The sequence below is a fragment of the Equus quagga genome, chromosome 3 (assembly GCF_021613505.1).
Source record: "Equus quagga isolate Etosha38 chromosome 3, UCLA_HA_Equagga_1.0, whole genome shotgun sequence".
NCBI classification, from domain to species: domain Eukaryota; kingdom Metazoa; phylum Chordata; class Mammalia; order Perissodactyla; family Equidae; genus Equus; species Equus quagga.
In genome coordinates, this window is record NC_060269.1 from 44,994,517 (window position 1) to 45,013,027 (window position 18,511).

Genomic DNA, 18,511 nt, shown 5'->3' on the forward strand with positions numbered 1-18,511 from the left:
GAGCCATGTCTTAACTATATTAAAAGCACCTTAGTAGTCGCTGAAAGATGTAAAAAATATGTAGGCTAAGGGGCAGACCTGGCAACAAAGCGGTTAAGTTCACACACTCTGCTTCGGCAACCCAGAGTTTGCCAGTTTGGATCCCAGGTGCAAACATGCACACCACTCATCAAGCCATGCTGTGGCAGGTGTCCCACATATAAAATAGAGGAAAATGGGCACGGATGTTAGTTCAGGGCCAATCTTCCTCAGCAAAAAGGGAAGATTGGCGGTGGATGTTAGTTCAGGGCTAATCTTCCTCAAAAAAAAGAAAAACAAAGAAATACATAGGCTAAGAAGATTATTTCCTACCATACTCTCGTAACAAGATAAAATACATGTACAAACAAGCATAGTATGAAACGGATTATAATAAGTGTAATAAGAAAGATCTAAGCAAAGTGCCCTTAAATTAGGGACCACTTGCATTCATCTTATTTGAGTGTTTTGGACTACCTGATTGTTAACAATCAGCAACTTTGCTAAAGAAAAGAAATATAGCTTCTTCTGATTGACAGGATTTTTCTGTTACTAACTCTAGCTGTCCTCCACTGCACTGTGAGAGGGTCTCCAGCTGATTGGGGCAAATCTCACAATGCAGTTCTTCCAAAACTTGTCCTAAGACTCACCTAGGGCACTTATGGAAAATGTAGATCCCCAGACCCCATATATAAATCAAAATAGATCCAAATCTCCCCTAGAGGGACCTGGAAACCTGAGCATTTGATAAGTGCTCCAGTTTCCAAATTTTGTTGTAGCATGAGAGAGACTGGGTTTTCTCTGAAGTATCTTTGAGGACAGAGCCTCATTCATTCATTCAACTCTTAAATATTTACTGAGCTCATGCAACATGCAAGACCAGGTTTTTCTTGATCTATGTCATTAATTTTTATTCACAGTATTGTTACATCATTTTTTAACTAAAAAATATCTTTTTTATTAATTTTTTTTTAATCAATGCTGTTTTGACAGTACTGCGAATACGTAATGGAAAACATATCCCCTTACACAATACTCCCTTAGTACAGAGCTCTTTACCCTCTGGTGACTCAAGAAAAATCAGAGAATCAAACTTCAATGGGCTCATTACTGAAGTATGAAAAACCGTTCTCACTGCCCCATACATAAAATATGAAGGCTACAGGATTTAAAATATAGAAACACGTATACCAAAAGCTGTTTTCTTTAAAAAGGTTAACTTTCCAACTTTGTGATTTTTGGCTACATTTTCTGTATTCTATGTTCCTGCCTTCTGGTAGAAGGAAGTAATGAGTGAGAAGAAGAAAATGCTTTGGGAAGGCAGAAAGGAAGGTAAAAACTAATTACTGAAACGCTTGTTTGTTTGAAGATGCTGCTATTTAAAAAGAGATCTCCTCCACAAAATATATGCTCTGACTTGGAGAAATATAAACAGATTTGTCCTGTTTCTTTCTGCATCGTAAAATTCCCCACTTCCTTCCCAACATCACCTCTCTTTCTCCACCTTTCCGTCTTTCATGTGTGTGTGTGTGCATATGTGTGTGTGGTGAGACACAACGAAGTAGAAAGGAGACAAAAGGAATAGGATTCAGAAAGAGACAGAGACGAGAAGCAGCATAAATAACTACATCATTTGAATTTCTTGGACTAAAAGATTACAACTCAGGCCATATATAGTGAATCCCTTAAAATAGAAGAAGGGCAAGAGAGCAATGGTGAGGGACAAAGAATTATTAGGAAAAGGCACAAAGCCCATGATTATAAGCACTGTGCTATTAATGGTAAAAGTGCAGCAAATTGAAACAGTTCATCTGTAAAAGCTCAGTTAAATATAGAGCCTGCTAAAGAACCAGAGTGAAAAGAAAATCAACATCTTCTGGCAGTTGCTCAACCTCCTTATCTCATAAATTTCATAGCGGCAGTGAAACACTACCCACAGAAATAACCCTGTGTTCTGGAATGTTGTCACCTCACCTAATTTCCATTGCTGTTTTCTGAGGTCTAGGTGGATGTGGCAGGAACATGAGCATGAACATGAAGTGTGCAACTCCTCCTCCCACAAAGTGCAACAAGACTCTGCAGCCTGGAATGTTAAATCCTTCAGACACTTGCAAGCCCACCCTGGCTCTGTAGATACACAAAAAATTTGTTCATAAAAATAGTCAATATCCCATCATATCCAGAGTCAAATGACTTATCTTATATGTTTTATCTATAACACTTATAAACATATAAAAATTTGTAACATTAATATGAAAATGATTTTGTTTCTTAAAATTAATATTTTTAGTAGTATCTTAATGATATTTAATACTTTCATTGATTTAGTGAATAACAACAATAGTGAACATAAATTCCAGTTAACAACTACTTCTGGTTCTTCTTTAAATGAATTTTTGTATAACTCACACAATTCTGATGTAAGAGTCTCAGTAACAGATATGAAACAGAAAACAGAAAATAAGTAACAGAGCTTCCAGGTTGGTGAGCAAGTGGAAATTTGGGACGAGTGGCACCTGCAGGGGGCAAGGAAGCTCTGAACACTTCCCACATACCTTGCCCTATGCGTCTCTTCAATCTGGCTATTCTTGCCTTATAGCCTTTTGTAATAAGCCAGTGATCTAAGTGACATCTGCAACATGGCAGAATGAGCTGTTCCCTTATCTCTCCTGCTTCAAACTACCATTAAATGGACACTCATTGATCAACAGAGATACCCACACAGCACAACAGGATGCCTGAGAGACCAATGCAGTTACACAGCTGAAGGTGGATGGACTACCCCCAGGGAGGTGGCAGAGATAGGTGAGAATCTCCAGCCCCCTTGGCATCCCTCTGCGTGCATTTGACTGCTCTCCCAGCTGGAGCACCCATATGACCACTGCAGCCCTGATGGTGACTGTGGGAACAGGTGACAGGAGCCCTGAGCTTCAGCATGATCCCTTTCCCATCTGATGGGAGAGCCCACAGTGCTGCTGCAGTCCCCAGGGAGTGGCCCAGGCTCAAACCCAGTGGGGAGGCCCCTCCCATCAAGAACAATGGCTAGTGCGATGTGGGAAGAGACAGCAATGGATCTTCCCACCCAGGCAAATGAGTTCCCAGCTGCCACAAATGCCCACAGTACCACTGCAGCCCTGAAGGTGGGGAGTGTGTCTCAGTGGGATTGTGGGAGCAGGCAGTGACAGCCCTGAGCCCCTGTGTGATCGCTTTTCCATTTGAGGGAACACCCACAGGGTTGCTGTGATCCCAAGGAGTAGCCTAGACTCAGACAGGCACAGCTGACAGGCATTGCAGCTGGCTCAGAATACACAGCTCCTGCATGCCCCCCCCCCCCCCCCATGGCACTAGGTGGCAGTAGGTGGAATCTGCCACCAGAAGGCACAAATTCACCCCATCAAATAGTATGAAGAGATATATTAATACTCAAGGCCAGAAGGGAAAAGACAAACACCAGAAATGAACCCTGAAGGCACAGAAATTTACAATATAAATGACAGAGAATTCAAAATAGCTATCATAAAAAAACTCAACAAGTTACAAAAGAACTCAGAAAGACAGTTCAATGAAATCAGGAATAAAATTAATGAATAGAGGGAAGTCTTCACAAAAGAGATTGAAACTATAAAGAAAATCCAATCAGAAATGCTGGAGATGAAAAACACAATGAATGAGACAAAGAAAAATCTGAAGTCCTTAAATAACAGAGCTGATATTATAGAGGACAGAATTAGCAATTTAGAGACTAGAAATATAGGAATGTTTCAGATCAAGGAGGAGAGAGAACTAAGACTAAAAAGAAATAAAGAAATTGTCTGAGAAGTATCCAATTCAATTAGGAAATGTGACAAGGATTTCAGGTATTCCAGAGGGAGAAGAGAGGGAGAAAAGAGTAAACAGCTTGTTCAAACAAATAATAGCTGAGGACTTCCCAAACCTGATGAAGGAGCTGGAATTACAAGTAAAAGAAGCTAATAGAACTCCTAATTACATCAATGTAAAAAGACCTTCTGAAAGGCACATATTAATAAAACTGGCAAAAGTCAATGACAAAGAAAAAATATTAAGGGCAGCAAGGCAGAAGAAAATAACCTACGAAGGAACCCCTATCAGGCCTTCAGTGGATTTCTCAGCAGAAACCTTACAGGCTAGGAGAGAGTGGAATGATATATTGAAAACTCTGAAAGACCAAAAACCATCAGCCAAGAATACTCTATCCAGCAAAAATATTCTTCAAATATGATGGAGAAATAAAAACTTTCCCAGATAATTGAAAGCTGAGGGAGAACATCACCACAAGATTCCCCCTTTAGCCCTTTACAAAAAATGATCAAGACATCCCTCAAATCTAAGAAAAAGAAAGGGTTTACAAAGCCCTGAGCAAGGAGATAAATAGGCAGATAATATCCGAAAATTGCAACTCTCTGTCAGAACAGTTATCAAATACTTAATTGCAACGTTAAACATAAAGGGAAGGAAAACATCAAGAATAAATATAATCACTTCATTTTAGCCACAAAATGGAACAAGCTGTGATAACCATAACTTAGATGGCAAAAAGAAAAGGGGTGGAATCTGCTTAGACTAAGGAAATGAGAGGCTATCAGAAAATGGACTATCTCATCTATGAGATATTTTATATAAACTTCATGGTAACCACTAAACAAAAAGTCAGAACAGAGACACAAATGATAAATAAAGAGAAAACTGAGAAAACCATCATAGAGAGCCACCAAACTGAATTGGCAGTCCAAGATACATGGAACGAGAAACAAGGGAAATACAGAACAATCGGAAAACAAGTGATGAAATGGCAGCCTTAAGTCCCTGTATATCAATAATCACTCTAAATGTAAATGGATTGAAATCTCCAATAAAAAGACACAGAGTGGCTGGAGGGATTAAAAAACAGGAGCCAACAATATGCTGAATCCAGAAAACATGTCTCAGCTCTAAAGACAAACACAGGCTTAGAGTGAAGGGGTAGAAGACAATACTCCAAGCTAATGGTGAGCAAAAGAAAGCAGATGTTGCTATACTTACATCAGATAAAGTAGGCTTCAAGATAAAAAAGGCAATGAGAGACAAACAGGGTTGGTATATAATGATAAAAGGGACACTCCACCAAGAGGACATAAAACTTATAAATACATATGTGCTTAAAACAGGAGCATCTAAATATATAAAGCAATGATTAATGGACCTATAAGGAGATATTGACAGGAACACAATAATAGTAGGGGACCTTAATACCACACTTACATCAATGGATAGATCATCCAGACAGAAAGGCAACAAGGAAATAGTGGAACTAAATGAAAAACTAGACCAGATGGACTTAATAGAGATATATATGTAGAATACTCCATCCAAAATCAGGAAAATACACATTCTTCTCAAGTGCACATGGAACATTCTCAAAGATAACCTATATGTTAGGAAACAAGGCAAGTCTCAATAAACTTAAGAAGATTGAAATCATCTCTGTCATCTTTTCCAACCATAATGCTATGAAACAAGAAATCAACTACAAGAAAAAAGCTGGAAAAGTGGCAAATATGTGGAGACTAAACAACATGCTACTGAACAAACAATGGATCATTGAAGAAATTAAAGGAGAAATCCAAGAATATCTGGACACAAATGAAAATGAAAATATACCATACCAACTTATATGGGATGCAGCAAAAGCAGTCCTAAGACGGAAATTCATAGAAATACAGGCCCACCTTAACAAACAAGAAAAATCTGAAATAAGCAATCTTAAACAACACCTAACAGAATTAGAAAAAGAAAAACAAACAAAGCCCAAGTCAGCAGAGGAGGGAACTAGCAAAAATTAGAGCAGAAACAAATGAAATTGAAGCCAAAAAACAGTAGAAACAACCAATGAAATGAAGAGCTGGTTCTTTGAGAAGACAAACAAAATTGACAAACCCTAAGCCAGACTCACTAAGAAAAAAAGAGAGAAGGCTCAAATAAATAAAATTATAAAGGAAAGAGGAGAAATTACAACAGATACCACAGAAATACAAAGGATTATAAGAAAATACTATGAAAAACCATATGCCAACAAATAGACAATCTAGAAGGAATGGATAAATTGAGACTCATACAACCTCCCAAAACTGAACCAATAAGAAATAGAGAACCTGAATAGACTGATCACAAGTAAAGAGATTGAAACAGTAATCAAAAACCTCCCAAAAATATACATCCAAGACCAGATGGCTTCCCTGGAGAATTCTACCAAACATTTAAAGAAAATTTAGTACCTATTCTTCTCAAACTATTCCAAAAAATTGAAGAAGATGGAACACTTCCTAACACGTTTTATGAGGCCGACATCACCCTGATCCCAAAGTCAGACAAGGACAACACAAAGAAGGAAAATTACAGGCCAATATCGCTGATGAAGATGGCTGCAAAATATTGGCAAACTGAATACAGCAACACATTAAAAGGATCATACAGCATGATCAAGCAGGATTTATACCAGGGCCACAGGGATGGTTCAACATCTGCAAATCAATCAATGTGATCCATCACATTAACAAAATGAGGAATGAAAACCACATGATCATCTCAATAGACACAGAGAAAGCATTTGAGGAGATCCAACATTCATTCATGATAAAAACCCTGAATAAAATGGATATAGAAGGAAAGTACCTCACCATATTAAAGGCCATATATGACAAATCCACTGCCAACATCATACTCAATGGGGAAAAACCGAAGGCCATCCCTCTGAGAACAGGAACAAGACAAGAGTGCCCACTCTTGCCACTCTTATTCAATATAGTATGGAGGTTTGGGCCAGAGCAATTAGGCAAGAAAAAGAAATAAAAGGGATCCAAATTGGCAAGGAAGAAGTGAAATTCTTGTTAGCTTCGGATGACATGATTTTATATATATAAAACCCTAAAGAATCCATCAGAAAACTATTAGAAATAATTAACAACTACAGCAAAGTTGCAGGGTAGAAAATCAACTTACAAAAATCAGTTGCATTTCTATAGTCCAATAATGAACTAACAGAAAGACAACTCAAGAATACAATCTCATTTATAATTGCAACAAAAAGAATCAAATATGTAGGAATAAATTTAACCAAGGTGAAAGACCTATACAATGAAAACCAAAGGACATTACTGAAAGAAATCGACGATGACGTAAAGAAATGGAAAGATATTCTATGCACTTGGATTGGAAGAATAAACATATTTAAAATGTCCATACTAACTAAAGCAATCTACAAATTCAATACAATCCCAATCAGAATCCCAATGACATTCTTCTTGGAAATAGAGCGAAGAATCCTAAATTCATATGGGGCAACAGAAGACCCCCAAAAGCTAAAGTAATCCTGAGAAAAAAGAACAAAGCTGGGGGCATCACAATCCCTGACTTCAAAATACACTACCAAGCTATAGTAATCAAAATAGCACGGTACCAGTACAAAAACAGACACACAGATCAATGGAACAAAATCAAAAGCCCAGAAATAAAACAACACATATACAGACAGCTAATCTTCAACAAAGAAGCTAAGAATATACAATGGAAAAAGGAAAGTCTCTTCAATAAATGGTGTTGGGAAAACTGGACAGCTACATGCAAAAGAATGAAAGTAGACCATTATCTTTTGCCATACACAAAAATTAACTCAAATGGATTAAAGACTTGATGGTAAGACGTGAACCCATAAAACTCCTAGAAGAAAATATAGGCAGTACACTCTTTGACAGCAGTCTCAGAGGGATCTTTTCAAATACCATGTCTACTCAGGCAAGGGAAAGAGAAGAAAAAATAAGCAAATGGGATTTCATCAGACTAAAGAGCTTCTGCAAGGCAAAGGAAATGAGGAACAAAACAAAAAGGCAACCCATCAACTTGGAGAAAATATTTGCAAATCATATATCCAACAAGAGGTTAATCTCCAAAATCTATAAAGAACTCACACAACTCAACAACAACAACGAAAATCAACCTGATCAAAAAATGGGCAGAGGATGTGAACAGACATTTTTCCAAAGAAGATATACAGATGGCCAATGAAAAGATGTTCAACATCACTTAATCATTAGGGAAATGCAAATCAAAACTACAATGAGACATCACCTTACTCCTGTTAGAATGGCTATAATTACCAAGACAAAAAACAACAAATGTTGGAGAGGATGTGGAGAAAAGGAAACCCTCACACACTGCTGGTGGGAATGCAGGTTGGTGCGGCCACTATGGAAAACAGTATGGAGGTTTCTCAAAAAATTAAAAATAGAAATACCATGTGACCCAGCTATCCCACTACTGGATATTTATCCAAAGAACTTGAAATCAACAATTCAAAGAGACTTATGCAGCCCTGTGTTGATTGTAGCATTATTCACAATAGCCAGATGTGGAAGCAACCCAAGTACCATCGACTGATGAATGGATAAAGAAGGTGTGGTGTGTATATATATACACAATGGAATACTACTCGGCCATAAAAAAAGACAAAATTGTCCCTTTTGCACAACATGGATGAACCTTGAGAGTATTACATTAAGTGAAATAAGCCAGACAGAGAAAGACAAACAGAGTATGATTTCACTCACGTGTGAAAGATAAAGAAACATGTGGAAAAAGAGAACAGATTAGTGGTTACCAGAGGAGAAGCGGAATGGGAGGGGGACATAAGGGGCAAAGGGGCACATAGATATGGTGACAGACAAATAATAATGTACAACTGACATTTCACAATGTTATAAACTATTATGCCCTCCATTTAAAAAAGTAACAAATAGTAATAGCTAAATATTTAAAGCCAATGCACACAAAAGTTAGAATTCTATAGGTAGACTATAAACTGATTAAATCATTTCTTTGGCCTAGAAAAGAAAATATTAAAATAATTTTATCATTTTAATTCTTTAGTTATTTTTAATATTCTCTTTCTTAGTCAAATCACTTGAACTTCTCAGAATCAGTTTTTCCTTCTGTAAGTGGAGATGACAATAATGACCCAGAGTTATTATGAGGATAAAATAAAGCACCTAGTACAGTGTAGGTCGTGCCTGCTAAATATCAGTTGTCTCAGCACTAAGTGCTAATATTCAATTTCTCTGTTAAAATGGGGGAATTAAAATCTGGCATAGAATTCTTCTCTCTTATATCTAAAGATATGAACCAAGTTTTTAAAAGTAAAAACATGTCAAAAAGTCAACAAACTCAGCCAAATCAGGAAAGTGGGACAATCCAACACCATAAATTTCAAAGCCTGTCAACCAAGGAAACAAACAACCAGTAGAACAGAACATTTCATATGGCTCCTGACCTATCCCTATTCCCATATGGAAATGAAGGAAAATGCTGAGAAGTGTCACCAACTTTCCTGTAGCGAGACCGCAAAACTCAATTACACTGAAGCTGACGAGTTCAGGAAAAATGCACTGCTCTGTTCTCACTCATGAGATCCCACTTGAGCTCCCCAAATTAACTAAATGTCCAATCATATGTAAGCCATATTTTAATCCAGTAATTCAGTTAGTCTCTGTATCTATCAGGATTTAATGCAAGAAACAGAACTCACTCTAGGTATGTTAAACAGAAAGTAGATACTTATACAATTCTCAGAAGGGCTGGAAAAGTGAGAGTCAGCAAAGCCCCTATTGGTGCCATTGAATCTACATGAACCACCCTGTAGGTATGGTGCACACCACCATAGCTACAATCCAGATACTAAGACAGTTGCTGCCACCACCGTCAGCCCTGCCACCCCCAGAACCAACATAGCATCCATAAAGCTGGTAATATCGGAAATGCCCTGCCACTGCCACAATTGCATCTTCACACCATGTCTCTGTTTTAGACATAGCAGCGGGAAAATGACCTCCAACTCTTCTACCAATCAAAATACATGTGAGTGCACTCGAAATCCTAGCTCTAAAGGAGATGTGAAATGTTGTACACTTTTCAGTCTCTGCTCTACAGGAGCACACCAATGAAGTGGGAGTTGAATAGAGGTTGAGCGAGTCAGTCAACAGTACCCACTCATGATCTGTTGCATGCGTACAATACAATGGCGATGTCCCTCATAATCTATCCCTTTGGTGACTCAACATCCACATGCATTTGCCTCTCAACTTCATTGAGCCTAGGGCAACAGAGTCCAGATTTCAGTCAACAGTCTAACAAACTACTCCTTTAGCTAGCACACTGAATCCAGAAACCTGTATTAATTAGCTTTGCCCAAGCTAAAGTGATAGTCCCTCCTGGTCTACTACTCTTAGAAACTCTTCCCACACAAATTCCTTAGGTTTCTGCTTATATAAAATAACAAAATCTTTGGGTATGTCAATGTTCTCTTTCTAAATCCAACTGGTACTTGTCTTCTGGGGCATGCTGGAATCTGACTCCAGTTATAATAGGTTGGGAGGCAAAGAAGCATGATCATGAAAGGGCCCGGAGAGAGTTAACAAGTTATTTACCCCAAGGAAAGTAACTGACATGTCTCCAACAACTACAACTAACCTCATCAGGCAGGGAAAGACAGCTGTTTCTGCTGCCAAGAGGGGTTCAGTGGGATGGGGATTTAGGGTGATCAAATTCAGCTAAACACACTCAAATGCCCCATTGAAATTCACAGGATCCCTCTCTATCCAAATTAGTGTCCTAATCTTCACTTAAAATATACGTCAAAACGTGAATTCTGCTTATATTGCAATCTCAGCAACCCATTGCATCAGATTTTATCTGATTTGAGGCTACGTCAGTCCTGAGGTCATAAGAGATAAAAGATTATCTTAGAGAGTTTTGGAAGCTTCCTGGTTCTCTGAACTTTTTTGAGCTGATAACGTCAGACTCTAAGTTTGTCATTTTCTTTCTTTAATCTCTCCAGGGCATCTCCATAGTGTACTCATTCCACAACCCCTGAAATTTCTCATTTTCATTCTAATGATTTATCATAGTAACCACCTTGCCAGAGACTAGCTTTCTAAGAGGCACATCATCCCAGGAAGCCAAAAGTGGTAATTTAAGTAACTTTTTTGTCGCTGTGAGCCATAAACTTTGAATCTCATTTTCTCACGGTAACAGGATTGCCATTATCTTCAGAACCAACCAGTTCGGATAACCAATACAATGTTTCTATTCTTGAGAGTCTATTATCTGCAAACTCCTCTGGAAAGTAGAAACAGAAACCACTCTAGTTTTTTGGGGCTTTGTTTGGGGCCGGGGGAAGTGCTTAAGTAAAAAGAGATTTCATACACCGAAGAATGTCTTTGTAGAATCTTGGTAAAGGCTACAGAAGCAGGAGTCAGGGGTGGGAAACACACCGCCATAGTTGTAAGCCCAAGATCAAGAAGCATCTGCTGCTGCCACCACTATTACTGCTAATCATCTCTTTACCCATGAAGCTGGAACCCTGAGGCTGGCTATTGGAACTGCCCCACTTCCACTAGATACCCACAAGACTGGTGTCTACAAACTTCCAATCTCACAAGAGTGCGTCCAGTTGATAGAAACTTATCTATAAGAAGAACCTTAGCTGCTTGGGGTCTGGAAAACATAGGTTTAACTTAGCAACTTCTAAAGAACAAGAAAGCACTGTAAACTGAAGATTGAATGGAGAAGGAGCGGACAGACGCAAAATCCACCATGTTCTCAATAGGTTATAGTGTCTATTAGGCTACACAAACTCAGTCTTTTAAATTTCCTTCCCTTCCTCCTGTTTGTCTGCCTAAAATGTCATCCTCATGATGTCAGGGGCTGGGCAGGCACCTTGGACTGGTTCCTGGATGTTCAATGGATATTTGCTCATATTCGCTGTTTCTAGGGCATTGTCCCTTGTCCACCTAGTTAGTGGTGCCCAGCAGGAGTCTCATGCTGAAGTCCACAGCTGGTAAACTTAAAGTCCTTCAGTTGTCGCCCTCTGAATTGAGATATCATTATACTACTTTGCTCCCTTTGCTTATTTTGAAATCTTCTGTAATAAAGAAATTTTAAAACTAATGAGTCATGCTAAAAGAAGGAGAATGCTATAAATATAATGTTTAAATAATCTGTCTTTCCAATTTTTCACTTTTACTAGGACTTCTAAAAAGAAGTCTAATATTACAAGTATATACAGCATTTATGTTAGAATACTTTTCCTTTCCCAAATACAATCTTCATGGAGGAGTTAATGAGTTGTGGAAAAATAAGAAAATAACCTGCAGAAGGGGGAAATCATATAAGTTATATTTAATCAAGTATGAGCATAACCCAACAAACTTAACCTTTCTGTTCTGGGCATTTTTATAGATTGTGGAGACTATTCACCAATCCAGAGGATTTAGAAAGAGTAGCAAGTTTATACAGGGAAAGATAAGTTCCTTTTTGGGAACATTAAGTTTCAGGTGCCTGTATTAACTGACTGCCTGTTACACAGTAGATAAAGTGTGGCTGGACATATAATTTGGAAGTCCTCTGATAGGAGTTGAAACCATGCCTGTGGTAAAGTCAATTTCACCAAATCCATGCAACTGAACAAAATTGTAATACCTGAACTCTAGTTTCAGATTTGAATTGCAGTCATGTGCTGCATAACGATGTTTTGGTCGATGACAGACCACATATATGATGGTGGTCTCATAAGATGAGTACCATAAAGCCTATGTGTATAGTAGGCTATATCATTTAGGTTTGCGTAAGTACACTCTATGATGTTCACACGACGACGAAATCACCTAAAGATACATTTCACAGAACGTTATCTCCATCGTTAAGGGACACTTGACTGTATGCATTCATGGCAAAAATAATTTATAAAATCAATGCTAGATTTAATACTAACTTATGGAAATAGAATAAACTTTTATAATTCTATCATCTGTCTATATGTTTATGCATCCTTAAAGAGTCCTGGCGGCATTCTGAAAAAAATTTAGAAACTCTGGAAAGGATCACACTCAACACCCCCCTGCCCAGTAGGATGAAGGCTTGTACCATCTGCAATGACGTCCAGAGAAGCTGCTCTTAAATCCCCATTCTATCATATGACTGGCTTCATTGACTCTTATGTTTAAAAATAACTAAAAGGTGAAGAATTTTGTGAGGAAAAATTATTTTCTTTTTCTCCCCCAAATGAAGGCTTTTACTATTTTTGCTTTTTTAAAATGATACAGGAGTTTAATATCAAAACTAGAAAATGTATATGAGAAAATATGTAAGCACGCAGAGGATAATCATTCTTAACAACACCGGTGACACCATAATGCCTTTGGAAAAAAAAAAAGGAATGAGATCGTGCTGGTCATGTTATTTTCTTCTCTTTTTAATTTAACTATCACTACCATTTAGCTATGTTAATAATCTCCAATATCAGCTTAAATATTTGAAGAAGATTGAGAGAATCATAATTAATATGCTAAGAACAGTGTGCTGTGTTTCAGTGCATCTAAAGTCCTGTTTCTTAAAGTGTGGTCCAAACACTACTTGCTGAAGAATGACTATAGTGCCCGTCAAAGATGGAGACTAGGAAACCCATCTCAGACTGTGAAATCAGGATCTCTAAGTGGGGGGGCCCCGAAATACAGATTTGTAACAAGCTCCCAGATGATATTTCTCTCACTAAGTTTGAGAATCATGCATTTATTTTAAAGAGAGGATCTACTTTCCTCAACACTCCAGAATATCTCTGTTTTCTTGATCTTTTCTGTTCTCTGATTTTTATTTTAGGAGACAACAATGGATGGTCTTTGCAATTTGACAAATATTTTACCACTAACTACAGAATGACTTCACCATATTCCTCTGAGGCAGGAGCATCTGAATGCCGTAAGTAATCAGAGCGATTGAGTCTCCTTTTCTGTGAGTTCATAATAAGACACCATGTTTTTAAAACTTGGATCCAACATATACCTTTTTTTAAGTTAATTATAGTTTTCTAATTGCAAATTCTATTAGACATGCAGCCTCAATTTGAGAATTTTGTTTAAAAATGACTCAGGGGGCTGGCCCCGTGGCCGAGTGGTTAAGTTCGCGCGCTCCGCTGCAGGCGGCCCAGTGTTTCGTTGGTTCGAATCCTGGGCGCGGACATGGCACTGCTCATCAGACCACGCTGAGGCGGCGTCCCACGTGCCACAACTAGAAGAACCCACAACGAAGAATACACAACTATGTACCCGGGGGTTTTGGGGAGAAAAAGGAAAAAATAAAATCTTTAAAAAAATAAATAAATAAATAAAATAAATAAAAATGACTCAGGGATCTTAAGTGTAAAGGTAATAAATCATGCCAGGTGTTGCTGTGAATGAAATCTATATCAATCAGTCATTAGGGTTGCTATTTTATATGTCCACTTTTCACAATCACTATAAACTCTGATAGAAAGGAAAGTAAGAAAATAGAAGAGCAGAGAAGCTGTTCAGATTTTAACATTCGCGAGCGAAAAATCTTCTGAGGTTTAAACTATACTTTAGACCCACAAAAAAGCCTTAGTAATTATAACTTGCTATGTTTAGTCATAAACTGAAACCTTGCAAACACACTAGAGAGGGTGTGGGAGGGTATAACCTCGAGGATTAAGTCTATAATATTTTAGATCAGGAAGATCTATATAAATGATGCTTTTTAAATAAATTTTGTCTATTCTAATTAATTCTTCAAATGTAAATTTGTGTCTTGGAGTTATAATTTTGATCCTAGCTTTTCAAAACCTTGGTTAAAAGCAGGCATGGGGGGGGGGGGAAGAATATATAACTTTCCCTTATGTTCTACCACAAATTGTAAAGCACAGCTTTTTAAAAAAGTTTGAAAATGTTTTGGCTTCACTACTTTCAAATAAGATTAATAACAAACTACTAACAATCCCCAGTTGAAGGGGGTGTACATTCCTCCTGTAAGTGTCACAGGATATTCAGCAATCTGTCTCAGCCTCCCATTGCTTCATTGTCAGAATAAGGGGATCAAATTACTTGATCATTAAAAAGTTATAATCATTTCAGAAGGAAAAAGTGAACAGGTATAATTTAACTGCTAATATAATGCAAAAAATTAATGTATTAAGCCATATTATCGCAAAATGTAGTTTTCATTTTCATTTTACTGTATGTCTTTTTATTTCCTAAATGTTAATTGAATCTCTTTATATCTCACCTTGTTCTCAAAAGTATTTTAAGCTGTTTACAATAAAAACATGGCTACTAACAGACAAACCGTTAACATGACAAAAATTCAGTGGTGAATGAGAAAGGGAATGGAAAAGAAAAGTTCTACGAGGAAATCCTCGCTGAGGAAAGTTCAGTCACTGCACCAAAGCTTAGTTCTGAATTTTGAGATCATTATGTCAAAGAGGGAAAATGATGGGCTACGTAACTTTCATAGTCTGGTTTATAAAGCAAAAATAAATAAATGAGGGAAAAACAAATTGAGTCAGCAAGAGAAGTAAATTTCTTCCTGGTCCTGAGGACTAAGTATAATTGCATAAGAGAAATAGAGCCTACACAATAAATGATGTATCAAAAAGAGGTAATTTTTATCAGTTCTTAGTAGAGAACAAATATATAATTTTTAATTAGAGTTCTTTAAAGACAATTCAAGGAGGGGTGGTAATTATTAATTAAATGTCTTTTTCAAGCTTAACAGCAGTGTATAAACAGAATGGAAAGTGTAGTATAAAATTTGGTGGTGAAATGTAAGTTAAGCTTCCTCTTCTGCCACTTCGTTTAAATCAGATTATTATAAGGATTTATTGGAAATTAAACTGAGAATGGCTTATGCTTTGGGGCTGGATGAAAGGATGTGAGGAATTCACATTTATAAAGTCACCTCTCAAAAACAATACCTTGAAAGATATGTCTACCGTTAACCAATATATTAATAAAGTTTAAATTTGAGGGATTTGGAAAGAATTGTTTACTCAAACATAATTTCACCATTCAGAGGCAACCAGCATTAACTTGCTGGTGCGTTACTGATCTTTTTTTACTTTAACATAGATGAAATTTCCTGTGCAAACCATTTTTATCATATTTTCAATTAACATTATAGCATAATCAGGTATCCATACTATTATAAACTTGTTAAATATACTTCATAATACATTTTAAATGACATAATTTGCCTAATCATTCTTTTGTTGTTGGATATCTGGTGTTCTTTTTTCAGCTTTCCCTATTACAGGTAACCCTGTAATCAACACACGCAGATTATCTTAACTCAGTCTATATAAATAGAAAAAACACACCAGAATTAATGTTATTTTCACCGTCCTCCTTTTTACCCTTATTACTCTCACTCTCAGGATCTTCATCTTCCTTTCCAACCGTCACCATCCCTTCCCCACAACACTCATGTTAGACATGGCTTTCACTTAAAGAGAGAGAATCAGTTTTCAGAGATCCATAGCCAAAATTGTTACGTACAACCATAACACTGTTTAAAAGTCTTGGCAGAGATTGTTTACAAAAAACTCAAAAGTAAGTTATGATCTTGATCTCTCATGATCCTGTAAAGGAGTCTGCAGAGTTATTTGGGAGAAAAAAAAGAACACCTGTCACCCCATATCTGAGCAAAGGGGCACCTTACTATTTCAAAAGCTGCAGTCACCTGTGCTCACTAGCAGTCATCCACCAGCTTTGTCACAGGATTCTCTACTTTGCCATTAAGACGCCCTTCTAGTCCCTGGAAGCTTTTGTAGAGGTAAAACTGGAAGCTTGCAAGTAGAAAATTCTGAAAGAAAGTTTTGTTTGTGCTATGATGTTTTAAAATGTTTCATTAGCTATTGTCATTTTTTATATATGTAATTATATATAAAGCATTGTGTTTCTGGCTTCTTTGAGGAAGCTGGTTGACTTGACTGCACATGTTCTTATTCTAATATGACAACAGTGAGGAGAAGCTGTTCCACTGGGACATCTGGACACAGTCTAGACCTCTTCTGCCTGTCCCCTGTAGAGATTCCAGTCAGTAACTCTGCTATACACTGTAGGGTTTCAAGCTAGTTGTAAAAGGGAAGCACTCCTCATTGCTCTCGGTAATCGTCCATTCCGCATCAAGGCGGGGAGCAGTTTAGATTTATTATCCTGAATAATAATCCCATTTTACTGTTTAGCTACATGAACACATCACTGCAAGTCTCTAATAGACTTTAGAAATGTTGGATCACATGTTTAAGACTGTCACTATAGCCCCACAAGATGGCCAAAGGGATACAACCCATTCTCCTTCTCTTTGCAACCCCCATAAATGAGAAGAGAATGACTGTGCATAAAAAATATTCACTTCCATAAGTGATGTTTTAGACATCCTTACATCCCTACATAAGCCAAAAGAACATCATTAAAAATCCTTTGAAGAACTCCTGAATTTTCCAAAACAAAATTCTACCAATGCTATAGTTTGGTGTTTAGTTCCCTTTCTCTCTAGCTAAAAAAGACGTAGTATTCCATTAAAGGTTTGATTATGCTATTAATAAATACTTTATTCTTAAGTAGCAGCTTTAACATGGACATTAAAGCCCATCACACACTATCACGTCACTCTTGGATGTAACAACTCTGCTAGGGTGAGAAAAAGCAGATAACTTCATTCATTTAGCATCAAATGGAGAAAAGCAATCTACTGTTTAAAAAAATGCACGGGCTGGTAAATGTGTGTGCTTTCCTATCTTAATGTTCTAGCATAATTTTAACATTAAATTAAAAGTAAACTTTGGTAACTTAATTCAAAGCATTGCCCAAATTGCATAGGTAAAACATGACATACTTTCGTACTAAATAATTTTCTCATAGCTTTTCATTTCTTTCTTTTCATTTCCCTCCTCTTCCTGGTCCCTCACCATCTCTATTCCTCACTATTTCCTCCTTATTCAGTGCTCGGTTCTGTTCCTGTGCAATGTCTTTGCCACGATTTAGAGCTCGACTGTGATAAGACCAATTTACGAGATGTTCCATCAGTTTCTTCAAATGTCACTAAAATGTAAGTAGAAAAGAATGGCTTCATCCTGACAACCAGAATAGCAACTGTAGAATTGTATCATAATTAAGGACTTGTCATTATTAATAATGCATTTTTTATTCAGAGATGATGTCATTGTTCCTTGGTCGAATATAATAATTGTTGATATTTATTTTGCATTTATTAAATGCTAGACTCTACCCTAAATTATTCTATATATTAATTTATTTAGTCCCTCATAATAATCCTATGAAGTATTTAGTATCATCATATTTTATCTAAACAAAACATGCCATCAGTTGTAATGTGCTACTAAAGAAAAAAGGCTACTAATTAAACTATTATATAGAATTTTGGTATTACAAAAACAACATTTATTGAAAGAGCTCTTTTAGACTTTACTGGAAATAAGTTTTCATACATTCATATGTATTAGTGAAAAAAAGGAAAACAAGTGAAACAAATTGGATAAAATATTCCCAGAACTTCACATTTAAAATCTGACTCTTGTGAATCCCATTGGACTCAGAGATGCTGATGTTGTTTCTCCCTCAGTAACTCAAACTAATGT

At 37.0% G+C, this 18,511-nt stretch overlaps 1 protein-coding gene across 1 annotated transcript in view; it reads left to right on the top strand.

Moving 5' to 3' along the window:
* The window catches only part of RXFP1 (relaxin family peptide receptor 1), a 113,969-nt gene that overhangs the window by 47,666 nt on the left and 47,792 nt on the right, over positions 1-18,511 (top strand). The window contains exons 3-4 of the mRNA XM_046657022.1: positions 13,720-13,818; positions 17,856-17,961. Of these exons, the coding sequence (XP_046512978.1) occupies positions 13,720-13,818; positions 17,856-17,961 (205 nt within the window). The remainder of the gene's footprint in view (positions 1-13,719; positions 13,819-17,855; positions 17,962-18,511) is intronic.